This window comes from Mus caroli, unplaced genomic scaffold (assembly GCF_978045245.1).
Source record: "Mus caroli unplaced genomic scaffold, Mus_caroli_1 scaffold_3, whole genome shotgun sequence".
NCBI classification, from domain to species: domain Eukaryota; kingdom Metazoa; phylum Chordata; class Mammalia; order Rodentia; family Muridae; genus Mus; species Mus caroli.
Genome location: NW_028227258.1, coordinates 68,751,034 through 68,779,016, shown reverse-complemented (window position 1 = coordinate 68,779,016; position 27,983 = coordinate 68,751,034). Strand labels below are relative to the sequence as shown.

The 27,983-nt window shown below is 38.1% G+C and overlaps 1 protein-coding gene and 2 pseudogenes across 1 annotated transcript in view; all 3 read left to right on the top strand.

Annotated features, from left to right (window-relative positions):
* The first annotated feature begins 7,541 nt into the window (after positions 1 to 7,541).
* LOC147005578 (U7 small nuclear RNA) lies at positions 7,542 to 7,598 on the top strand (annotated as a pseudogene).
* A 17,230-nt stretch (positions 7,599 to 24,828) lies between these two features.
* Positions 24,829 to 27,983, top strand: part of Hrnr (hornerin) — a 69,570-nt gene continuing 66,415 nt past the window's right edge. The window contains exon 1 of the mRNA XM_085836055.1: positions 24,829 to 26,417. Coding sequence (XP_085692181.1) covers positions 26,280 to 26,417 — 138 coding nt within the window. The 5' untranslated portion in view covers positions 24,829 to 26,279. The remainder of the gene's footprint in view (positions 26,418 to 27,983) is intronic.
* On the top strand, positions 26,793 to 27,800 carry LOC110291082 (large ribosomal subunit protein uL10 pseudogene; annotated as a pseudogene).

The following is a 27,983-nucleotide window of genomic DNA, read 5'->3' as shown; positions in this document are numbered from 1 at the left end:
ATGGAACTTATTCTGTAATATACAGCTTTTGCTGAATAAAGTTAATTCATTCATTTCAACTGCTTATAAAATTCTATGATAGGGATATGTGCTAAATTTTATATAATGACTCACCTCTGGTGAGCATTCAGGTTTATTTTCATAATTACAAACAATGCTGTCTTAATATTGTGCTTATTTCTCTTTGTTTACACATACTGTCAAGGGTGTATCTAGAAATGGAATCATTGGCAATAGGTGTTTGCAATTTGAATCTTAATAGATATTGCCAAACTGCTTTCTAATTAACATTGACACTCCCATAGAGGTGTATGAAAGTGGCCTTTCCCCAGCAGAGCCCAAATTGCATCACCTTCAGAAGTTCTACTAATCTCTGGCATCAACAATACCATCCATATGCCTATGCCTCTGTCTCTGTCTCTCTCTTATCACTTATGTTTTTCTGAATTCTTTTTCAATCTTACTAGCCTTATAAGTTTATTTAATGTAAAATGTTTAATTTTTAAATTTTTATGGTTGGGTCTTTTACTATTTGGTATTTTTAGTTCAGTTATTTCTGCACCTTGAATATCAATTTCTTTCTTGTTGAATATATTACTAATATTTTCTCCCAATCAAATTTTATTTTAGTAATGCCTTCAGTTCATGGAACTTCTGAAGTTTTAAAAATCAAATTCATGTACTTTTTTTTTCATATGCATTAAAGTAATTCCTAATAAAAATAAAATGATACTTTTTAGTTCTTTATAGATCGTGGCTATTAATTCATTATTAGATGAATAACTGGCAAATATTTTTTCTCCTACTTTGCAGGATGTCTCTTCACTCTGCTAGTGATGTTTCCTTTTTTTAAAAAATTAGGTATTTTTTTCATTTACATTTCCAATGCTATCCCAAAAGTCCCCCCATACCCTCCCCCCCAATCCCCCCCCCCAACTCCCACTTCTTGGTCCTGGCATTCCCCTGTACTGAGGCACATAAAGTTTGCAAGGCCGATGGGCCTCTCTTTTCAATGATGGCCGACTAGGCCATCTTCTGATACATATGCAGCTAGAAACACGAGCTCGGGGGGGGGGGGGGCGAGGGGTACTGGTTAGTTCATATTGTTGTTCCACCTATAGGGTTGCAGACCCCTTTAGCTCCTTGGGTACTTTCCCTAGCTCCTCCATTGGGGGCCCTGTGATCCATCCAATAGCTGACTGTGAGCATCCACTTCTGTGTTTGCTAGGCCCCTGCATAGCCTCATAAGAGACAGCTATATCTGGGTCCTTTCAGCAAAATCTTGCAAGTGTATGCAATAGTGTCAGCGTTTGGAGGCTGATTATGGGATGGATCCCCGGATATGGCAGTCTCTAGATGGTCCATCCTGGGCATCATCCTGAGTGAGGTAACCCAATCACAAAAGAACTCACATGACATGTACTCACTGATAAGTGGATATTATCCCAGAAACGTAGACTACCCAAGATACAAGATACAATCTGCAAAACACATGAAACTCAAGAACGAAGACCAAAATGTGGACACTTTGCCCCTTCTTAGAATTGGGAACAAAACACCCATGGAAGGAGTTACAGAGACAAAATGATGTTTCCTTTGATGTTCACAAACGTTTATATTTTGTCTAAACTCATCTTGTCAATCCTTGCTATTATTTTTCTGACCTATTTTCCTACTCGAGAAGCCATTGACTCTAGGGATATCTTCAAGTGTTATGATTTCCTTTACTTCTGTCAAAGTTCCAAGTCTTACATTAAGAGCTTGATACATTTAAAATTGATGCTTTTGTATGCAGAGTCAGGAATCTCCTTCCAGTTTTCAACATATGGATATCCATTTTCCCTGATACAATTTAGTAAAAAGGCTGTCTACTTTTCAACATATGTTTTGGGTACCTTATTTGAAAAACAGATGCCTTTAGCTGCATGGGTTTATTTCTAGACCCCTTTGTTCGTTGGTCTATGAATTTAATTTTCTGCTGATACCATGCTGCTGTTTTATGGACCTTTGGTGGGAATATAAATTAGCCTAATCACTAAAATTGAAATTCCTCAGTAGAAATTCCTCAGCAACTAGTAACAGACTTAACATGGCCCCTTACTATACAACTCCTAGAATCAGTCACCATGCAATAAAGTCATACAAACATACAGGTTTGTTGAGACTATTCACAGCAATTTGCACCAATGAATGCATGAATGAAGAAATGTAGTATACAGAACAATAAAATGATGTCAATTTCAGGAAAAGTAGAACTTGAAACCATCATGTCTAATTGAGTTATGCAAAATTCCAAAAGAGTCTAACACCTGTTTTTCTCACATGAAGAACGGTGACTACTTTGAGGGAGGGGACATTACAACAGAAAGGGGACGAAAAGGTAATAGGGTATAAATATGGTGAAAGTACATCATGTTCGTGTATAAAAATGTCACAGTGAAACCCATACTTGTGTAAACATATGGTAATAAAATATATTTCTTTCTTCTACATCTTCAAATAATTTAAATTTGGTTATCTTTGTTTGCCCTGGTTTGCGCTTAGGTTGATCGTCTGTCTACCTGAACTTACTTCTGTGTAAACTGACTAGATTTGCTACAAGGCCCAGGGTTACAGAGGAAGGGTTGAGGGACCTTCAACCCCAGATACCTCAGCTTATTACCCTGACAATTATCAGGCTTCACTCCTTGTTTGACCTTATAAGGTTACCCTACCCTACCCTATACCCAGATATATAGATGAAGCATCTTCCAACACCCCAGTCCTGACCAAGGTATACAACCACAAAAACATTGCCCCAGAGACCCTGGCCACCTCCCCAGGGGTATAAATAATTCCCCTTTCTCCCCACACCACCCCCAATAAATGAACCAGCTCTCTGAAGCTGCTCCCAGTGTGGTTGTCCCTCCCATCCCTAAACCCCCAGCACTCATCAGCAACAGAGTACTGCACTCAACCTTTCCTAGCTAAGGCTCCATCCCTCCAGTCCAGCTCAATTCCAACAGGCCTGGCTACCCCAAGGGCAAAGTAGAGATAGAATAGCAGACACCTACTGTTTATATGATATAGAAATGCTGACAGAAAACCATCTCTTACAATCTTGAATAATGAGGAATGCAAAGCAACTTCTATTTAAAGTACTACCTGTGTCACATTCTAAAGCCTCATGTACAAATGTTTGTTTGGACTGTTCTCTGTATTCATCCTTTGCCTACCCACAACACTGTGCTTAGTAAGCAAATTTTTTTTCTCGTCATTCAAATTTCTGATCGCCCATCTTTCTCTACTTTGTTTTCCATTCCAAATACAGACAGGCTTTTTACTGTACATTTACATTTCTATTTAGAATCATTTTGCTAGACTCTGTGGAAAGTTCAAGGATTTGGGAAGGAATTCTATTAATTTTGGTATTAATTTGGAGATAGAGGGTCATCTTTTTCTAGAGCACAGTTATTTGAAAGAGCATATCTTGGGTCAGCAAGATGCATTAGCAGGTAAAAGCACTTGTCACACAAGACTGACAACCTGTGTTCAACTGCTAAAATCAACTGTGGAAAGAAAGAACCAACTCCTGAAGATTTCCACTGACCTCCATATGAACACTAACACACATAGGCAGGCACACACGTGCACACACACACACACACACACACCAACACGTACATTAAATAAAATAAAAAATTTAAAACGTGTACATACATCTTTTAGACTACAGTGTAATAATGATCTAAGAGTAAAGCTACAATGTACTTATACTTGTGTGTCTGTGATGGTCCATATTGGTTATTAGAATTTTAATCACCCAGGGAACAATCTTTTTTCCATTTTTTTAATTAGGTATTTAGCTCATTTACATTTCCAATGCTATACCAAAAGTCCCCCATACCTACCCCCCCCCCACTCCCCTACCCACCCACTCCCCCTTTTTGGCCCTGGCGTTCCCCTGTACTGGGGCATATAAAGTTTGCAAGTCCAATGGGCCTCTCTTTCAAATGATGGCCTATTAGGCCATGTTTTGATACATATGCAGCTAGAGACAAGAGCTCCGGGGTACTGGTTAGTTCATATTGTTGTTCCACCTATAGGGTTGCAGTTCCCTTTAGTTCCTTGGGTGCTTTCTCTAGCTCCTCCATTGGGGGTCCTGTGATCCATTCAATAGCTGACTGTGAGCATCCACTTCTGTGTTTTAAACATGCCTATGAGAGTGTTTCTACATTCAGTTCAGTAGGAACATACAGCAATTAGGTGGGCAGCATTCTATCATACCCTGGAGTCCTGGATTGAAGACAAGCTGAGCACCTGCATCCCCCCCCCCCCCCCCGCCGCCTCTCTCTCCTTCCTGACTGTGGCTACAGTATGACCAGCTGCCTATGTTCCTACCTCTTTTAATTTCTCACAACCAGAGACTGTGGCCTAGAACCAACAGTCACACTTTCTAAAGCTGATTTTGCTATATAGCAAGAATAATAACTGACACAGCATTGTTCCTTATAATTTAATTATAAGCACACTATGGTAGCCTATGTATGCAATCTCAGGATTTTAAAAGCTAAAGCAGGAGGATATGTTTGAGACCATCTAAGGCCTAACATAATAAGATCCTATCTTTAAAAATAAGCCAATAGGAGTTTTAAAATCCTAAGAGAAATATTCATTGTAAAAACTCAACCTATTAAGATAAAGGGTTTATCAGTGCCATGAGTCTGTTTGAACTCATGTTTGTGCCTCTAAATAGCAAGACCACACTTTTGCAAAACTGTGCATATTCAGAGTAACTTATCAACCTCATCTAGTCAACAAGCAGAAATAAACACTCATGTCCTACATGGCTTCCCCAAATATTCCCACCATTTGAAACCTGATTAAATCCAAGTTATCTTGCATAGTACTTATTATTATTCTTTGAGTTTGCAGCACTCCTTTGTTCCTTTATATTTACTAGGGCTATTTTACCCCACGTTAAACTATTTAGCTCCCAAATAAAAGACACAGAGACCTTTAGATTTATAATAAGCTTTAAATCACTATAGCTGGGTAGGTAATAACCCTCTAAGCAATCTTGTCTGCTTCCCTGTAAAAACCCTTTAGATATTACTTGCGATGTATTCCATTTGGGCTGTTTCTGCTCCATCAGGCCAGCCCTCATGACCACATGTTCATGATCCATGCTACCCCATGATGACTTCCTTCTTCTCCCTTCCTTGTCCTCCCCCATGGATTCTACCTCAGATCCCAAGAATGGGAATCTTTTTCCCAGGTATCTCTCTTCTGTCCAGCTACAGGCTGTCAGCAACTTTTATTATCCAGTCAGGTATAACCGGGTGGGGGGTGCAAGGCATCCATAACAAGGACTCTTGTATGTGAGAATATGATCATCTTGGGATACAGAAGTTAGCATTTGAATACACAGCAACAGATCAAACTCAATAAACTTCTTTCTCTCTCATGAGAGACTCAATAATTCTTTAGGCAGCACAGAATCTTAAGAATATCATCTAGACTTTAAGTCTCACCAAACTCGGTTCCAGATTAGCTTCCTAAAACTCTTCAGACCTTATTTGTCTCCCTAAACTTTTACAGCTAACTTCTTTTACCATAACTTGTTCAACTTCTTATCTGACCAAGGAAAGACACAGAAGTTGTAACTCATTAGATTTTGATTTACAGTAAATTAAAAAATCCAACCAAAATTCTTTTGAATATTAGTTTAAAAATAAATCCTGCATATTATATCTCCAGATAAATATCTTGACAATAAGGTTTTTGAAAGAGAAAATAATTTACTTTTATTTCATTTTTTTCTAGGAGCAATCTATATCTATATTGCCCTAATCTAATGTCTCCTTAATTGATGTTTATGAATAATACTATAAAATACTTGTCAATGTATACATTGCAGCAAGTCAATCTAGTTAACTAACTAGAGTAGATGCCACGTCACATTTTATGGCAAGAATGTTTTAAATCTACTGGGATTTTGAACTATACAGAACTATATCAAACATGATGGTCACAGTGAGTATACCAAATCAGTAAATTAAGTCTTCCAGTCTGAAACTCCATGTCTCTTAACAGTGGTGAGGACTAAACCCAGGATATTACTCATGCTAGGCGAGTGCTCGACCATAGCTCGATCTCTATCATCAGCTTTGGATTCTTTAGGCACCATCTTTCCTCTGCCCCTCTCGGACTCAACTATGTTCATTTGTTTCTAAAAGATTGACTTTTACACGCTCATTCCACATGTACATAAGATTGTACAATGTTTAGCTTTTGTATCCATTTTAGTACTTTTCCCATAATGCCTTCCAGTCCCTGCAACACTGTTTCAAATCACAGAATTTCCCTTTTGAATGATTTGATGGTATATATTGTATACATACCCCATATGTTCTTCAGTTTTAGCATGACACTTAAACCTTCTGTATTTTGGCTGCTCTCAGGAACACTGAAATGGGCGTAGAAAGCTTTTTCAATACTTTCAGATGCATTTGAAGCAGTGTGACTGCTAAATCATATAGCTATTTTATTTTTAATTATGAGAAAACTTCTAAGAGATTTTCTAAATGGGCTCCATTAGATGGTATGAAAACCAGCTGTCTTAATATGCAGAATTTCTCAGCCTACTTAGATTTTCCTTTATGGCCTTCTATAAATTACAGAAGAATTATAATTACATTATCAGGTCTATTTAGGGCACCTTACATTATAACAGTAATGAAAATGAAATTTTCTCATTTGAATCAGTGATTTCTTTTACACAGGAACCTATGAGCTCATTTGTGTTGATCATTAATGTACTGTTACTGCACCTTCTTACTTTCCTTGCGTATTAACCAATCTATTTGGGTTCACTCCATCATCAACAGTTCATAGAATTACCTTTCTTTTCAGTATTTATATTTTATTTCCTGATTTAGCATCGTAACGAGCTTTAGGTGCATTGTTCCATGACATTAATGCCTCCACACTGTGTGATACTCACCTCAATCTATCTCCACTTGAAAGTCTATAGTTATCAGATACTAACTCACCATTCTCCATGGACCTGACTGGGACATAGCAATGAGTCTAGAGTCAGGCATGGTCAGAATGGTAATTTCAGGATGGCGTCCCACTCAGTTAGCTTATCCTCTGTGCTTAACCGAGGCAGGTAGGTCTCATGAGTTCTTTTACAATGTTAAAAGGAATGTGTGTGTTGTTTCCTTAGAATTAAGAGGAAGGGGTACAGGATGCTGATTCATAGGACAGCAAAAAGGAAACCTGAAATAAATAACTAAATTGCTACGTAAATAGAAAAGTAGGCTTTTGGTCTGTATGAGATAAGCTTGCAGAAATTGATAGCAGTTCTTTTTTAGAATTTTTCTCTAGCAAGAGCTGAGCTATCTAGAACTCTCTGGAGAGCAAAACCAGCTCTTTTAGAATTTTTCACAGCTCTCTATACACACACACACACACACACATATGACTTTTGACCTCTTAGAGAGCTGACACAGCTCTTTTAGAATTTTTCTGGATTTCTGATCTTGATCTGAAAACCGAAGAATTACTTTTAGAATTTTTCTAACAGGATTTTTGACTTGGTCAGAAGATCCAATAATTTTTTTTTTGAAGTTTTTCCAGCTTTGGTCAGAAAACCCATGAGCCATCTAAATAGCTTTTAGAACTTTTACTAGCAGAGAGAGCTGTTTAAACCAGAGTTTATAGAATAGCAAGAAAAAGCAGAACACACACAGAGTGAGAACAGTCCGGAAAGCCATTTCAGCAGAAACTAGTCCACCAGCTTAGACGCACGATTTGACTTTGGAGGTGTTAGTTTTTGCCACTCCCAAACACCCCTCTCTCGGGAACCCTTCTTCAAACTCAGGCTGGTCCTTGGCAGAATATTACCATACTAATTACAGGATAATGCCAAAGGCACTTCCTCAAAACCAACATGGTGAAAAACAAGGGTTTAGACTTCCACATCACAGTAAATCACAGTGTACTCAAGGCAGGAACAGAAGCAGAAGCCATGAAGGGATGCCATTTACTGGCTTGCTCCTTATTGCTTGCTTGGGCTGATTTTTTTATATACCCTGGGAACACCTTCCCATTGTGGGTGGGACTCTTCCATATCAATCATTAGTCAAGAAAATGCCCCACAGTCTTGCCCATAGGACAATCTGGTGGGAGCAGTTTCTCAACTGAAATTCCCTCTTCCTAAATGATAGGCCTAGACTGTCCAGTAAATGCAGATGCTGTGGCAAAGACCAGCATTGGACTAATGAACACAGATCAAGGAGCGGCAGTCAGACAATGTAACTCCTTGTTGGGAAAATATCCTATGGTGAATTTCAAAGGTCCCAACATGAAATTCAAATTGGCCATTTTAGGTCAACAGCTGAGAAACTTATCCACAGAGCAATTAAACAGCACTGCTCTAGGTATAGTCATTAATTATCCAGATATCAAATTCAGAGCTGCTTCCATAAATAAAACAAATTAGACATTGAAGCTGAAGATTTGGTAGATACAGAAAAATATATAACAATAAATTAACCAAAATTTTGAAGTACAGATTGGCTTCTTAAGGAGATGAATTTTCAATTTCCAGGGGTTGGAACATTTTCCCTGGTAAACAAAGTATAAGATGGCTTAAGTGTTTAGGGACAGAAAATCAAATAGGAAAATAAAGGCTATATGTGGTTAATATAGCCATGAATTCATGGGCATAAGACTGGTTACAACAATTGAAGACAGACTAACATTCCATAAATCTCAGAACTAAGCCATAAAATAAAAAAAAAATGCTCCTGAGAAAATATTGAAAGATATCATCAAAAACATTCATAGACTGTCTGGGTTGTCCATAAGCAGGATGCAACAGATGTTGGCTCTTGAGTTTTATATGGGGGAGCCACTACTGATAGACTAGTGGTTGACTAATGAAAGTTACAGGCACTCAAAGAGCTAGTCCATGAACAGTTTCAGGCTCAAAATACAGATGAGTTCACAAGCCCATGGAATTCTCATGTTTGTTATTTAAAAAAAAATCAGAGGAAAAAAAAAAACCTCAGAGGAATAAAATAATATAGACGACAGCCTCTTGACGGCCTCTTTATAGCCTGATTTTCCACTGAATTTCTGTTAACTTCAGAGTGAAAGTCAAGAAATATGTTTGTCTGTTTCAACAGGAAATGAAAAGCTGTGGTTTCTTTCAAAATTAATAAAGATTAGATTTGACCAGTGGATATGTGAAAATCTTGGCTTCAGACATGAAGAAAGAAATCAAGAAGAATAACAAAACCGGTGGCATGAATGCTGAATCCTCTACATGGAAACTGCTGTTACTGGGTGAGACATTGCTACATAGCCAATAAATCTTATTGGCTACAGAGTCCTCAGTATGTATTATTACACACCATCCTTTTAAATGCATGGATGGAGATTCACATTACAGTTTAGTTATACAGTCCAGACTCATAAAGTTTGATGCCTTTCACCTGCTCAGACAAAGAGCAGAGAATCCTCTGTATCTGATTCGATCACACATTCCATACCTGTTAATGCAAAAAATGTCTATTGCCTTTAAAAGTTTGTGTGTTTTCAGGAAAAAAAAGGACCAGACTGACTCAATAGATGTTTCCTCAAAAATACACATCTAGAAAAACTTCAAAATGACTAGCCAAGATGGTCACAGACTGCTTCAGCCAGGACTTCAGTTAAGCCCTCCACTTTTCCATCCCACTGAGACTGGACAACAAGTGGTACAGTTAGCTTTCCTAGGATCTGGCCAACATCCTAATTTGCTTAGCCCTCTCCCACCTACTACCAATAAATTTCATCACCTCCAGATAACAGGAAGAAATCTTTAGAGAACAAACAATCACTGCTGAGAGGATGGGTGGGTTTTGGTCTCTCAGTGGGTGATGGATTTTTGTCATCATTTTAGGGGGTGGTCAGTCACAATTTGTTAATGGTCTTGGTCAGGGAGGCCACAAAGTAAAGGAGGTTAGATTCAGGGATCACTTCTTTTTCTTTCTCCCATCTTTCCTGCTTTCTCTTCTATCTAGTGTTAGGAAAAAGGAGGAAGAGGGGGGAGAAAAGCAAAGGTATAAGAATAATAGGATAAATTGTTGAATCTGCTTTCAGACTAAATATTTAAGGTTATTTTTGTTACAACACACTATATATGTTTCAATTCTTGCTTAAAGTATTGTACCTATGAAACTCATTTTAAAATGTAATGTAAAGTTGTAGTACTTGAAATATGCTAGTGAAAGCTGTTTAGGATAATTTAAAAATGTGAATTAGTCGATCAATCAAGCTTGTAGTCAAGTTAGGTACTACTTAAGTTATTTACAGAAATAAGCTTTATTTAGCCTTCATTCAACAGATGGTAAATAACTAGATATAAGCCACATTTGGCTATTCAGAAATACTTTCGAAAACCTTTCAGAGATCTACAGAATATGGAATTTAAGATGTTTTCAAAACATAAGACTTTTCATGACAGTGACTCATGTCTGCACCTGGCAGCACCCAATACTACTTCAAAGATGAGCACTGAAGGAATTCCGTATGGAGTTTGCTTCAAAGGTGGCAAAGTTAGCCACTGGACAAAAACCTGCCCTTGCTTCAACTGCTGACAGCATGGTTTCCAAAGTGTGGACAAGCAGCACATGGAGGAAGTCAACATTGAACTTTGCCAAGACAAAGTAGGCCCGTCCTTCATGATCCCCGCTTCACAGGATGTCTGTCAGATATTCTGAGCCTGTAAGCCAAAGACAATGCTCCCACAGTGCAGAGGAGTCTTGGATGACAATCTAGGCAGCCAGCAGTCTCTGTCATTTCTGTAGTTTTGGAAGGTGCTTGCTCTGCACTTCCTGTTTACTCAGGTAAGATTTATCCTTCTCAGTTTTCTAACGGGATTGAAGACTAGATAGTCTCACATTTAGCTTAAGTTGTGAAGGTTTTAGGAAAAAGATATAAGGTCCAAAAAGACGTTTTTAGGTTGATAAATGCAAGCTATGATAGAAAGTGAGTTAGGTACAGAACTTTGAACTCATCAAGATAGGATAGAAAGCACTGTACTTCTCCATCGTTGCCAAATGCAAACGGGCTAGACACTCTGCATGTAATTCTTACTTGATAGTTCTCCTAATTGTCCTTACTGTATACATTTCATTGATGTTAGAGAATGAGTCTTTTATTTGACGTTAAGGGGAAATCTTGGGGTGATAGTTTTGGGCACTGTGTACAGATTGTTTTTGTATTATTCAGATGCTGATTTCTGCACCAACAGAAATCTGATTATAGAATGTTTTATAAACCTCTTCTCCATCACCTTCTGATTGGTGAAAAGAGGTGCAAAGTCTGTAACAAAGCAGGAAGGGATAGGTAGGACTTTCAAGCAGAGTTAGGGACTCTGGGAAAAAGAAAGAGACAGGTGAGATGCAGAGTGAGAGATTCACCAGCCAGATGTGGAAGAAGAAACAAGTGCCAGTATTCAGGAGGTAATGAGCCATATGGCAAAATGTAGATGAGTAGAAATGGGACAATTTAAGTATATGAGCTAGTTAGGAACTAAGGCCAAGCTTTCATACTTAATAAAAGGTCTACATGAATGGCTGACCAGTGACAGGCCCTACTTAGGATCCATCCCATGGTCAGGCACCAGTCCCTGACAATATTACTGATGCTATGTTGATCTTGCAGACAGGAACCTGGCATGGCTGTCCTCTGAGAGGATCTACCCAGCAGCTGACTGAGACTGACTCAGATACTCACAGCCAAGCATTGGATAGAGGTCGGGAACCCCTGTGGAAGAATTAGGGGAAAGGACTGAAGGAACTGAAGGGGACACCATCGGAAGACGAACAGTGTCAACTAATCCAGACACCTGGGAGCTCCTCTGGGACTAAGCCACCAAGCAAGGAGCATGCATGTGCTGCTCCAAGGCCCCTGACACATATATGTAGCATAGAACTGCCTTGTCTGGCCTTAGTGGGAGAGGATATGCCCAATGCTGTAGAAACTTGATGCCTCAGGGTGAGGGAGACACTGGGGGTTGGGAGGAACTACCCTCTCAGGGTGAGGAAAGGGAGGAAGGAGGGACTGACCCTGCAGGGGATCAGGAGGGGGTGGCATTTGGAATGTAAATAAATAAAACAAATAACTAATACAAAATTAAAAGTCTCTGTGTCATTACTTGGGGGAGTTGGCACCTCAGAGACTATCTGTTTGCAGTAATATGTTGCATATTTTGCATTTCCATAACTCTGTCTGATCACATTATTCTCAACAACAGTAAGAACACATTAATGTCAATGATGATTTGTATATGCTCAGCCCAGGGAGTGGCACTATTAGGTGTGGCCCTGTTTGAGCAGATGTGGCCTTTTAGGATTAGGCATAGCACTGTGGGTGTGGGCTTTAAGACCCTCATCCTAGCTGCCTGGAAGCCAGTATTTTGCTAGCAGCCTCCAGGTGAAGATGTAGAATTCTCAGCTCCTCCTGCACCATGCTTGCCTGGATGCTACCATGCTCCCACTTTGATGATAATGGATTGAACCTCTGAACCTGTAAGCCAGCCCCAATTACATATTGTCTTTTATAAGACTTGGATTGGTCATGATGTCTGCTCACAGCAGTAAAACCCTAACTAACAGTGTCCAAGTAACTGGAAGGTCCTAGTAAGCATGGGTGTTTAGGTGTGAGGAATGGAAAAGAAGAACTGTTCTCAAAAGAGTTAAAATACAGAAAGGGAACTGAAGAATCTCCATAACAGAGCTTCCAAATCACCATTTGCAAATACCAGCATTAAAAAGTTGCTTACACCTGTGACTAATATTATCTTTTGTATCTTTGTGTTGCCTAATAAAAATGCAAATTTCTTGAAGGGAAAAACTACTGTGAATACTGTTTCTTCTGTGATAGTTAAATACATAGAAACACAAAGCATATGGGAATTTTGTTTGCTTGTTTGTTTGCTTGCTTGCTTTCAATTAAATAAAGCTTATTGGGTCCTACATGTCCACTTTTGGAGATACTGGGGATATAGATTCACATATTCCATGTCTTCAAACATCATTTTACAGTAATAATGTACAGTAATAGTACCGTACAATAAAGTATTTCCAATGATACTAATGAGAAAGTCTGTGAAGAAAAGGAAAAAGATAACATGGCAGAATCTGGGAATGGTGAAATAAATAGTGGGAGGAAAATGTGACATATAAGTTACAAAATTTCCTATAAAACCAATGCAAGAAGAAACAGATAAATTCAACAAGTCATCAAGAATTTAAGCATTTACCTGATAATCAAAGAGCTAGTCTTCCATCTCCAAACCAAAAACATCACATCTGGATTGCTAAGGAGTTCTACCAAACTTTAAAGGATGTTGTACAGGATGAGATGGTTCAGTGCTTAAAAGTACCTGCTTCTCTTGCAGAAAACCTGAGTTTGGTTCCCAGAAGCCATATCAGTGGCTCACAAACATCTCTTGATAAATATACACAAATGTGCAAAAAACATCAGTTAAAATAAGTGTCTCCTATTTACCAATTCAGTAAGACTTCATAGTTATGGAATACTAACAATTGCCATCATTTACTATCTATTACAATGTCAGGCCAAGAGCCACAACGTTGATTTATAATTCCTTAGTACCCTAAAGAACCTTGCGAAGCAGTGTCCTCACTATGAATATGAGGAAACAAAGGAGGAGAGGTTAAGACATTCACTCAGTCACACAGCTTATAACCGGAGAAGCCAGTACTCAAATGCTAGGCTAGGAGGTTTGTGAGAGTGCGCTGTCATGTCCACAGTGGATTTTTGTAACATTAGTACTAACTGGGAGACAAATACTGGAAGCATAGTGGTGCATAGAAATACAGTTCATTTCATAAAAGTAGTTTTCATGTACCACATCCAAAGAGTCCTTTCAATGAGAAACTTCATAACTTGAAGTCTATTAAATCCATACTGTGAAAGGAAATGTAATCTTCTTTTGTCTATCTGTGTGTTCAATATGTAGTCCCAGCTTCTCTGGAGCTCCCTCTATAAACCAGGCCTTGAACTCACAGAGACCTACCTGGCCTGCCTCTAATTCCTGAGTGCTGAGATTAAAGGTGTAGACCACCACACCTGGTGTAGTTTTCTCTGAATTATTTTAAACATAAATATCATATAACATTGTCAGGATAATTAAATGGATAACCTGGTTAAAGAAATGGTGAGATGTGGTTTAAAAAAGGGGGTGGGTTATTCTAGGAAATATGAGTTCAATGATTAAACAAATGTTGAAAAGCCTACCCCCCCCCACCCCTCCCCCCCCAATCCTAACAGATCTCAGCCTCTCAAGTACTGCCTGCCACAGAAGGGCAGAAAAGTCATCTTGAAAACAAAACAAAACAAAACAAAACAAAACAAAACAAAACAAAAATCAACCCAAGACCTGAGAGTTCTAAATGGGCACAATGATCTTCCATCTACCCTATGAGTTGGTACCAAAATTGATTTGACCCAGCTATGTTAGAAATTGTCCCAAGTTATCTAGATATCCTAAAATAAGACAAATCCCTTGAAGCAAACATTCTTAGAAACTGGGAAAGTCACACTTAATAGGGATCCTGCTAACAAAGCACATTGGTGTAATATGTCCACCTACACATCAACAATATTACCATTGATGTCACAATCTATGAGGTCAACAAAAACAAATCATCAGATTAGCCAAGTCACAAAGTCAATCGCCCTAGTCTGTGTTCTTCAGTCTCAGTGGCTTTTCTATATACCTGGTAATTTAGAGTCCTGATGTTTTTAACTTTTGCTATAATCAGAAATTGCATATACTATACCTGAATAACTCAAGACTTATTCTGATGTTCACTTTCTGACCCCATCAAGTTCCCAGACTATTAAACTACGCAACCCTTCTGGACAACAGCTAAGCCATGCACACTATTCTGGTCTCTGCTCTGACTACATCTGGGTGAGAGGGGTGTGGTGTGACCAAAGGCTGAAGCTGGCTACACCACTAATCATGGAGATTATCAATCAAACATCTGCCTATTCTACTACATGTAGGTGGTGAAATGTGATGTATGAGTAACCAAGAGACGAACAAAGGGAAAATAAAGTCTATGTTGACAGAAAGTAAGTGCTACGTAGATACACAATCTACAGCACTACAAGTTTATTGAGGCACCTATCACTCAGAAGTAGTGGCCTTACATAGGAAGAGGTTAAAGACAGAAGTTACCTGAAATTCAGGAGCAAGCATCAGGTTCCCTATGCTACCATGCTGTCCTTAATCCCTTGCACTCACGATAACACACTTACCATCTGATTCCTTGTCTTTATGATAGAAACTCTTCTTTGTTCTTCAAAAGCCTGTATCTAAGATTAAAATTCTGATGTGATGAACCCTAATGTCCTTCTAGCGATTGATGGAATGTCTTTGATATCAACTCCCAAATACTTGCTTATCTAAACCTCTTATTCTACCTCTGAATTCTGACACTATTGGGCTGTCCTCACTAAATTGCCCAACACAGCTGTTTGGCAGGGTTTAACTAACCAATTGCTTCTTATTCTTCACTCTGCTTCATCCTCCACATCCAGTGCCTCAGTAAGGACTGCTTCAAGAAACAGCTCTTTCTTCAGTTCCATTGCCTTACTTAAAGACTTTTTTTTTTAATCTCTTTTCTTTTATTAAAATAACCGATGATCAACTTAATCTTCCACTCATATGCCTAAAAGTCATTTTTACTGAAAATATCTGATCTTCTTAAAATTCTACTTTGAAAAGTCTTCCATTGCTACCTAATATAAATAAGCAAATATCCACATCAAATAACATGCACATGCCTTGACCTGGCTTTCAGGACTTTCTTTATATGGCCTTTTGGGCTGAACACCCCTGCTCTTTTCCATATTTTATTTTTAGATATGTGGATGTTTTGCCTGCTTCTATGTCTCTATAATGCATATGTGCCTGGTGTTTGCTGCAGCCAGAGAGGGTGTCAAATCCCCTGGAACTAGAGTTACCAATGATTGTGGGTGTCATGTGAGTGCCGAGACTAGAACCTGGTCCCCTGTAAGAGCTATCAGTGCTCTTAACCACACAGACATCTCTCCAGCGTCCCATAAACTAATCCTCTTAACCTCAGATTGCACATCAACTCCTCTTGACCTCTAAACAGTGAGTTGACTTCTCATCTCTTCTATTCATCTACAGATACCTTTATTATCACACACTGCTTACATGTCTGCCTTCCTCATTCAATTATGAACTCTTTGAGGACAGAGAGCATGCCTTACTTATTTATAGTCCTGTGACACACATGGTGATGGACAAGTTGTCACGTTGTTTGTTGAATGAGTGCATTGTCCCTGAATATTGTGACTTATTTCCATCTGACTTTTCCTTAGTACCCTGCAGAGGCTTCCCACTCAAAAATATATTCGTACATATCTGTCTATGTACTATCTCTCTCCTGCTTTCCATCTATACTACCAGAATATCTTGAAGGGAAAGGCAAAAGGAGAGTGGGAGCATTATTTCCATTCCACCTCCTTGATCTTCCACATTCTCCTGTGATTAGTAAACTATGCTAGACCCTGTTTGGACAGATTAACATTTTTAAAGTCTCAAACATCTCTATAACGCCTTCATCTTGGCTGAATTCTTTTATTCAATATTCTAATGCTTCATGACTGTCACTAATCCTCACTGTTTGCTTCTGTAAGACATGGAATGCCTAGTGGTCTGTTCTTCACTGATGATGACGTTCTTTGCTGATACAGTCACCTAAAGACCTAAAAATTTTATGGTTCCAGAATCAAGAGTTTCTCATCCTTCCTTGGAAAATTGGACATAATATTACCCGAGGACACAGCTACACCACTCCTGGGCATATAACCAAAAGATGCTCCATCAGATAACAAGGATACATGCACCACTATGTTCATAGCAGCCTTATTTATAATCGCCAGAAGCTGGAAAGACCCCAGATGTTTCTCCACAGAAGAATGGATACAGAAAATGTGGTACATTTACACAATGGAGTACTATTCAGCTATTTAAAAAAATGATTCCATGAAATTCTTAGGCCAATGGATAGAATTAGAAAATATCATCCTGAGTGAGGTAACTCAATCACAAAAGAACATACATGGTATGCACTCACTGATAAGTGGATATTAGCCCAAAAGCTCAGAATACCCACGATACAATTCACAGAACACATGAAACTCAAGAAGGAAGACCAAAGTGTGGGTGCTTCGGTCCTTCTTAGAAAGGGTAACAAAATACGCATGGGAGCAAATACAGAGACAAAGTGAGGAGCAGAGACTGAAGGAAAGGCCATCCAGAAACTGCCCCACCTGGGGATCCATCCTATATACAGTCACCAAAGGCTGACACTATTGTGGATGCCAAGAAGTGCATGCTGACAGGAGCCTGATATAGCTGTCTTCTGAGAGGCTCTGCCAGTGCCTGACAAATACAGAGGCGAATGCTCACAGCCAACCATTGAACTGATCATGGGGTCCCCAATGGAGGAGTTAGAGAAAGGACTGAAGGAGCTGAAGAGGTTTACAACCGCATAGAAAGAACAACAATATCAACTAATTGGAGCTCCCAGGGTCTAAACCACCAACCAAGGAGTATACATGGAGGGACCCATGGCTCCAGCTGTATATGTAGCAGAAGATGGCCTTGTCAGGCATCAACGGGAGAAGAGGCCTTTGGTCCTGTGAAGGCTTGATGCCCCAGTGTAGGGGGAATGTGAGGGCAGGGATTCGAGAGTGGGTGGGTAGGTGAGGGCACACCCTCATAGAAGCAGGTGGAGGAGGGATGGGATAGGGGGGTTCTGGAGGGGGATCGGGAAAGGGGATAACATTTGAAATGTAAATAAATAAAATACCCAATAAAAGAAAAAAAAAGAATTTCTCATCTTAACTGTGCAACCATGTTACAAAACAAAACAAAATAAAACAAACAAAACCCCCAACAGCTCCCCCCCAAATGAACTCACTTAAAAAGGGAAAGAAGAGACAAAGGAGAGGAAAGAAGGGGAGGGGAGGTGAGAAGAGGAAAAGAAAGGGAGAGTACTGGATGAGATGGGACAGGATAGGATAGGATAGGACAGGATAGGATAGGACAGGAGAACTGAAAGCAACTTGAAAATCTTGTTTGAGATCAATATTACTTCTACCAGTGTCCTGAAAATTTCAAACATCAAATAAAGATGTATTCAGTTACTTTTCTGCTCCATCACTGGATTGCAAAGCAGGAAAGTCAGCTTTTAATATGCCAAGGAACCAGAGACAATATTGACCTGGAAAAATTCTAACCCCAAAAGAGCAACTCCCAGGAGATGACTACCGCTCCTGTAGGAAATCATCTAACCACAAATTCCAACTCCCCTTCACTCCTACAGCCTCAGTCACACATCTCAAAGGGCTGATCCCTTGAATTATGACAACCTGACCCACTTCAGCACCCCAGAGGCCATATGGCAACATATGTCTTTCCAGCCTACTGGATAGGGAAAGGGAGGGACAATCAATTGAATGATTGTGATTGAAATCCTGTAATTTATGGTTTGTCAATAACTCTTGCCCTTGGAGGAGTTCTCTTCGCCCCTTAACAAATCCTAGCAGCTATAGCATAACTTCATACATCTAACACACCTCTGAAACCATTTGTTGCATGGTAACAATAAGACAAAGAATAAGGACTCTTTGGGGATAGAGATATCCCCTATATCAGAGCTCTATACACAATGCCATTAAAGACATCAAAGAAAAAAACCTTTGGATTCTAAAATTAAAAAGCTAGTATGCAGATGGGATCAGCTATGCTAGAGTGAACTGGGATGGAAATTGGAATCAAAGCATTGTCTTTTTACCCCACAAAATAACATTGGATGTGATATCCCTGCAGTCACTAAACCACAATGATCAAACAGCCTCAGGGTTTTTGACAAATAAAATCATGTAAAGATATTTTCTTGAAACACAGAAAACTAGCTCTTAGAATAAAAGATTTTTCTTTTTCCCTCAGAAAAATCCCTGTCTTGGGCTTATTTCCTAGCAAGTGATGCAATCTGGCTCAGTGCAAAGAGGAGGTAGGATGAAAGTCCTGGGTTACAGATGAGGGTCTTTACTCTTGTATTTAGCAGCCATCCAACACTAGAACTCTTCATCCACAGTATAAAAGAGCTGGATTATCTCATGGCCAAGAAAGGTCTCTCATGTAGTCTAAGTCACCTACACAATAATTAGGAACTACCATCTCCAAAATTAACTGCTGAAACATTTTAACAACTCCAGTGATGACAATTTTTCTTTCTTAGACTAAGTTATCACTCTTGTCCCTGAGTTCTACCTACTCTAGCACTATGAAGCTTGAGCAAAACCTTTTTCTCATATGACAGCCACCAACATAACTAAAGACTGATATGGTGTCACCCATCCATGGCCCATCCATACATCAATCCAGTTAAGCCTATTCTCTTTACTACTTAAACATGTAATCATGTTATTTGTTTCCCCTAGAATACATATCAAGTTACCCATCACCTTATTGAACTGTGATCACAGGAAGTGAATAAAATACTACAGAAGTCATCTTATAAATGTCAAATAAGGAGGACCAACACAGACTTCATTCTGGCTGATCTGCTTTTCTTAACATAGCCTGATACTGCACTGTCTACTAGCTACCACATCAGTGCCACTGTTAAAATAAAACTTCCTTAATTGTGAATCTTCAGTGCTGTTATGATGTTTAATTTAGAACCAAAGTCAGATTTTTTTTACTTTTGTTTATTTTATAACATTTCAACTATTGATACTTCATGCTAAAAATCATCTTGAATCTTTGCTTCCAAAGATACCTGCCATCTTTTTTTTACTAATTCATCCAAGTTATTTATAAAATACATTAACTGTGATGTAGTTTTAGAAGTCAGTCCTGGAACATGCCAACATGATACTGATATGAATCTATAATATTTGGGGTCTTCTGAGTTTAGAGAAAATGCTGCAGTTTTGGGTGCCTGTCCTTGTCACTCTTTGTACTTACATTCCCTGCTCTCTCAAACACAATGATCTAGTCTTTCAATTGCTTTTGCAGTGATTTCCACAGATAATTTTGCTCAGGATTTGGGGAAACTTGTTGAAAAAAATGAGAACTATAAATAAAGTTGCTAAAAACAAAACAAAACAAAAGAACAAACAAAAAAAACAAAGGAGGAAAATTATAAGCAGCATGAGGTGGTAGAAATAGGAGCCTGGATGACCTGAGATTGAGTCCTCCTTGCTCACCTTCTCAGTATCAGTTCTCTCATCTCTGAAATAGGGATAATGAGAATGACCTCACAGGGCTGCTCTGAGCCTAAGAAGTAATGCATTGAAAATCTTAGCACATTCTTATCACATATCGAGTACACAATAGAGATTAGTCTTATGATTATCATTGTTACACCATGTTAAGACATAAAGACACAATAGCTACTGGCACACAAAGAAAATCACACCCAAAAATTTAAAAAGAAGACCTGTGTTCCGTGTTCTAAGTGATGTTCAAAATGAAAAGAACTAGTAGTCTACACAAATTAGGAATGAGGGCATTAAGCCTTATATAAGGCATTAAAATATTTTTTTTAATCTAAACAATTTTGGCAATCCCTGTTTGACCTGATTTGCTCATGTTTCAGACATGGTTAAGAGCACCCAAGAAAACAAAACAGGATTCAGACACAGGAAACAGAAAGTTGAGGATAGAACCCAGAAACAAACAAAAAAAGTAATTAGAATAAAATGTACATTTTGTAAGTGGTAAAGCTAGTGTGTCGAAAATGGCAAGCTACCTAGAAATGACAACGTTCTATGCACAAGGTGATGATTCAAGAGGGTCCTGATGGTTACTGAACTTAAAATTGAGAAACTCTCACATAGTGAGGATAGCACACATAGATGTTCAGCAGGACTTATTTTTTAACATGACTTTTCCACAATGTTTGTGGAGAAAGAGGAGCTTGAAGGATATGATGCATGCATAAATGTGAAAAGGCTTTTATGTTAAGTAAAGGAATTTAGAACTCTCCAGGCAAGGAGCCTGCACAGAGAATAAAATTACAAGCCGAAAGATGAATAAAAGAAACGGATTAGTTGTAATATTTATTTCAATTGACAAGTGTTACAGTTAAGAGCTAAATAAAAACTGTCACATGGGAGATGAAGAATGAGCCTGCATAAAAAAATACAAGCTAAAAATAATATACATTATGTGACATAAGCATGACAGATAGGAAAAGATTAGGAATGGCTTAGTCTAACTTGAGGTGTTTAATGGAAGGAAATGTAACTAACCAATGTCCAGACTCTGCACGATGGAGTGTTTTGGTCAGGGAGGGATACAATAATCAGTTCAATTTGAAACAATATGGACTGAAGTATGGAGGGGACATCCAAATGGAAGTATGGTTGGTTTAGCATACCAGTGTAGTTACCAAAAGACACATCCAGGATAGGGGTCTCCTCTATGTTTTCAGGAATAACAGTTTATCCCCATCTTCCTCAATACCCATTCACGCCTGTTATGTTACTCCTCATGTGGGAGACATGGAAAGGTGCCTCAGAGCAAGATCCCTGAAAACATGGCATACTAATGGATTTTGACCAATAAGCTTGTATTCCTAGTGATCACAACTTCTAACTCAAGAGTGCAAATTTTGAAAAATCAAAATTAATGTGACTGCCTTTCCCCAATTATTACAGAATCAATACTTACCTTGTAGCAAGTTCTCTTATTAGCCAGAGATGACACTCATAGCTAAAACAGAATATGAAGACAAGCACTGTACTTGTGTTACATTTTATACATACATAACTTTTCTAGAAACAAGGAAGGATCAATTTACACATACCAGGTCAAATTGGGACCTAGAAAAACATAGATATGGGTGCTACACACATGGACCTTTCGTAAAGACCCTTACTGAAACTCACCAATATCATAGAACTTATTTAAATCCAAATTTGGAGCTTGCTAAAACAAGTACACATGAGTACGTGAGGAAGTTGAGAAGTAAACACATGACATTGGAGAAATAGAGGTGGAGATATGGGTGGATCTGGGTTTGGTTAAGAATGAATCAGACCATCCCACAGAGAGTGGCTCCTCCCTGGATGGACTTACTATATAAAAAGCCCATTCACTCAGACTGCAGTACCCAGCTAGCTCCTTCAGCTGCATTCGATTCAGTCTTCTTCCAATCAAGGTAAGGGGGAATATAGTTAACTTTGCTAGATCAGTGTTAAGACAAAAGGATACTTGTATAAAATGTATTCTTAGGCAAAGGGCAAAATCATACATATATATATACACACATACATATATACATATATATATGATTTGTGATATGTGTGTGTTTGATTTTATTTCCATGAGGTCAGTTAATGTTCTCTTTGCTCTGTTGATTTGTCCATGTTTTCATTCGTTTTCTTTGTCCAGTTCTGCTGCCATTGGCACAGATCTTACATCAGAGAACTATATAAATTCCATACTTGAGAAGTTTACATGTAGTTGTGAAAGATATTTAGCAAACAACCAATAAGTATGCCTACTAATGGCAAGAATGATGGAAAAAAGGGAGAGTCATAGAACAGCATAATGGAAGGGCAGGAGTACTGTAGATTGAATGCTCTGCAAAATTATCTTTCCTTTGTTCTTTATCTTCTCTTCTCCTTTTTTGACCATTGAATAAAAATTCAAGTTGACATAGAATTGTACATAATACATGGCTATATAACATATACACATCTGTATGATGTATAATCAGAAAAATATTTATGTCTATTATCTCAAACACTTATAATGCCCAAACTTTATGAGATGAGAATAATAAAAATCAAGATGTCTACATGAAGCCAAAACCTATTCTAATTTATAATCATTACTCTATGATTCTATAATGATAGCATACAATTATTATTATTACTATTACTATTATTATTATAGGATTAATATAATATAATATTAATATAATATAATATTTCATGGCTCTTGTCTTCAGATCAGTGATTCGTCACTGTGCCCAGTCAACTCTGTGATCACAGCATTTCAAATCCAATTACCTTTGTCTCTCAACCTACCATGATCATTCTGGTTCAGTGTACACTTGGGTCCTACCTCTGGTTATTATAAGAAAATGCCACCCATCTCTCCATTTTTTTCAACTGATGAACACTTGAGTTATTTTTATGATAAAGATTATAAATAATGATGCTATAGTGTTTTGTGCAATAATTTTGGCAGTGTGTATGTGTATGTGTACGTGTTTCTGTTAGGTAGGAAGATTCTAGGGGTAAACTTTTGGGTCTTAGCTACTACCAAACAATATTCCAAAGAACCCCTGTTAGTTTAAGCATTCTTTGGCAGTATAAAAGACTTCAGTTTTACATATCTTCATCAATATTTGAAATTATCATGTTTTTCTAACTTAAGTCACTTGTGAGTATATTACATCCTCACACTATCATTATAATTTTTCTCTGTTTAGTAACTAAGGAGGTTGAACATTTATGAAACATTTATTAGCAATTTGGTACTTTCTGTAAAGTGCTTTAGATGAGATTCATTTTTCTGTTGAGTTGTCTCCATTTCATGGATATTGTTTTTACATCAAGAATAGTTTTTTATCGGTTAAAAATGTTGTATTTTTCTCCCATTTTCACTTTAACGATATTAGAAATGGACAGAGATTTTTACCTTCAGTGTAGCCCAGTTTTAAAATATTCCTTATGATTAGTATATTTTGTTTGTTGAGACAGGTCTCACTATGGAGCCCAGTGACCTGAAACCTTCTATGCAGTCTAGGCTGGCCTCAAACTTGTGATTCTCCCATTTCAGCTTTTCAAGTTATGACTGATAATTTTTAGTTCAACTTCAGAAGCATTTCCCATTCCAAACACTTTAATACATTCTTACGTATAATCTTTCCTAGTGTTGGAGCTACTGAAAAACATTTTTTCCATACAGTAATCTAATTAACCCCAAACCATTTACTAGATAGAATGTCTATCCTCAGCTCAAAATATGGCTCAGTCAGTAAACTGCTTCCAATGTAAGCATGAGGACCCAAGTTGAACCCCAGAAATTATGTAAACCCAATCTTGGCAGAGAAGCCCATGCTTATCATCAGTGCTGGAGAGACAGACAAAAGCAGGCAGAGCCTGCAGCTCACTGCTTATCCTAGACTACTCAATGAGTCTCCTAGCAATTCTATTTCCAAACTAATTTGTTTTCTGATGTTCAGGCAAATGGATTTTGTGGATAAAATTTGCTTAGATTTGACATTAGCTTGCCAATCCTTACTTGTATAATGTTGGGCTCTGTTTGCCTTTTTTCCCCATATTTTTGTGTATGTATTTGTGAAATGAATACTCCCAAAATTTGTTTCATGTTTATACTAGATTCACAAAAGAGTTTCTCTTTTTCATTCTTTAGAGAAATATCTGTAGTTTTAGGATTATTTCCTCCCTAGATTTTAATAGAATTTACAATTGAAACCCCTAATTAACATCTTCACACCCACTATAACTATATTCACTTAAACTGCAATCTTATTAACAAGCAGAGAGCTATTTACACATTTTATCTATTGCCTGTTTCATTAAGGTGTGAAGTATAGTTCTAGAAATGTCTGTTTCACCTACATTCCAAACTGATTCCAACACAGGCTTTCATACTATGGTTTCATTGCTTCTCAAAAGTTTGCAGCATCTACTACAATGTCTTTTTTTCTTTCCTTTTTTTGATCCTGGTTATTTATGACTTTTCTCTTTCCTGAAGAATTTGTAGGGTTATTGGCTTTATTAGATATGTTCAGGGTGGAACATTGTCTTTGTTACCTCTCTAAGATCTCTGCTTCATTAATGTTATCTTTATTATTTCATTCATTATAATATCAGTTTTATTTTCTTGTTCTCATTCAATTTTCTTGAGAGCAATGCTAGTTGTTGATTTTTTTATCTTCTCTTTTAAAAAATACATTTATTTGAGCTATGAAAACTCACATGGAGTTAATAAATCCAACCAGCTTTGTTAAGATCTCAACCTAATTTATGAATGTGGAAACATATTAGTATTATAATTTTATTCTATCAATAGACACTAAAACTTCCTCATATATTTATTCTTTAACTATTCCTCATTCTTCAATGACTCCCTATATTCCCCAGTAAGATCATCCCTTACTTTGTCCACTATTGCATCTGCCACATGATGAGTTCTTTTCCAGTTTGAATATAAATCACAATATACTAAAATGAGCTTCATAGTTCTACAGTAATAACACAACACAGAGAGAGAGAGAGAAAGACATACACACACCAGTTATCTCCGTTCTCAAAAGGAAGACTGATCCAAAACAATCAAATAAACTATTAAACAAAGTAATATTTTAGTAAACAAACTTTGTGAACATTTTCTGACAGAAATCATTATTCCATCACATTAAGAGTCAAATGCAGCAATGGTCCACTAATAAGATCATTCTACTGAAGCAATATCTATATCTCTCACTTTAACTTGCATTAATTGTGCATTTTCTTTTCCCCATCATTTTGACTGCTTTGTAAGGCTTAAATTCAATCTTTCACTGGGTAATCATAAACTTGTTAAACTATATATTCAAACAAATCACATCAAAATACAGCATACATATTTAATTTTGTTCAATAGTCCTAGATCCATAAGGCTTTAGGTTAGACAACTATACTCACGTTTGACAAACTTATGTTACCTATAGTATTCTGGTTTTCCCTGTTATTTAAGTCTAAAAGTCATCATTATAATGTTTTTATATGTGATAAATACTTATTTCATTTCTTGACATGTCTACTACTTTCTGTTCATTGACAAGATAAGCAAGGGAGGTTTTTATTACCCTGCGAGGAGGAATGGCTGATTTACCAAAAAGGAGTCTTGCCAAGAGCAAACTGACTTGTAAGCGTTTAAGAAGCTAGTACTATGAATGTATTTAAAACCATAAAACAGGCAGTGTGAGTTGCAAAAGTCACTTGATGTTTTATACTATAAACATTAGAGAAGTTGTTCTTTAGCAAGTTTCATTTCTAAAATGTGCTCATTAAAAAAATACTATGAGTTTAAACTATAAAGAGGCATTGCAATGATAAATACAAACTATAAAATTAAAAGTAAAAAGGAAATGAATTTTGTTTCCCTTTTTCAGGTGCATACTCACTACTAAAAGATGTCCGCTCTCCTGGAAAGCATCACTTGCATGATTGAAATATTCCAACAATACTCAACCAGTGATAAGGAGGAAGAAACACTGAGCAAAGAAGAGCTGAAGGAACTTCTGGAAGGACAACTACAGGCAGTCTTGAAGGTGAGACATGTGTAAGAGAACTGATGAGGCAACGATTTCTGTGCCTTACTAATAATCTACCCAAAGATTGTATAAAAATGTTTTTAAGTGCTTCATTAGTAAAAGAAATTGCCATGATTAAGACTGGATAAAATGTATTTAGCTTTCTTTAAATGTGTACCTACATGTTCTTCATACATGAGATAACATATTTGAAACTCAAAAACTATCAATATTTAATTTTAAAATAAGAGAAATGAATACTACCAACCAAAATTATCACAGTTTTCCCCAAAATTAAGATTAGTAGAGTATACTTTGAAAATAATTGGATCATGAAAAGAATAAAATTCTGACACATGAAATAAAAAAGAAGAGTAGATTGCCAGGCGTCCTTGTTGGAGTGACATCGTCTTTAAACCCCGCGTGGCAATCCCTGACGCACTGCCATGATGCCCAGGGAAGACAGGGCGACCTGGAAGTCTAACTACTTCCTCAATCATTCAACTTTTGGATGATTACTCAAAATGCTTCATTGTGGGAGCAGACAACGTGGGCTCCAAGCAGATGCAGCAGATCCGCATGTCCCTCCGAGGAAAGGCCATGGTGCTGATGGGCAAGAAAACCATGATGCGCAAGGCCATCAGGGGCTACTTGGAGAACATCCCAGCTCTGGAGAAACTGCTGCCTCACATACAGGGGAACGTGGGCTTCGTGTTCACCAAAGAGGACCTCACTGAGATTCGGGATATGCTGTTGACCAATAAGGTGCCAGCTGCTGCTCGTGCTGGTGCCATCGCCCCATGTGAGGTCACTGTGCCAGCTCAGAACACTGGTCTGGGGCCCGAGAAGATCTCTTTTTTCCAAGCTTTGGTCATCTCCACGAAAATCTCCCGAGGCACCATTGAAATTCTGAGTGATGTGCAGCTGATAAAGACTGGAGACAAGGTGGGAGCCAGCGAAGCCACACTGCTGAACATGCTAAACATCTCCCCCTCCTCCTTCGGGCTGATCATCCAGCAGGTGTTTGACAATGGCAGCATTTATAACCCAGAAGTGCTCGACATCACAGAGCAGGCCCTGCACTCTAGCTTCCTGGAGGGTGTCCACAGCGTGGCCAGTGTGTGTCTGCAGATCGGGTACCCGACTGTTGACTCCGTGCCGAACTCCATCATCAATGGGTACAAGTGCGTCCTGGCTTTGTCTGTGGAGACTGAGTACAACTTCCCACTTGCTGAAAAGGTCAAGGTCTTCCTGACTGATCCATCTGCATTTGCGGCTGCTGCCCCTGTGGCTGCTGCCACCACTGCTGCCCCTGCGGCTGCTGCAGCCCCTGCCAAAACTGAAGCAAAGGAAGAGTAGGAGGAATCAGATGAGAATACGGGATTCCGTCTCTTCGACTAATCCCCTCAAAGCAACCAAGTTAGCCTGCTTAATTTGAGAAAGATGGAAATGAAGGCTTAGTTCTCTAAAAAACAAAAACAAAAAAGTAACTGACTTAGGAAAAAGTGATGTTTAATAGCTGATATTTAAACATTAATTCAGATACTATTGACACTAAAAGACAAGAAGGGAAAAGCATAAAAA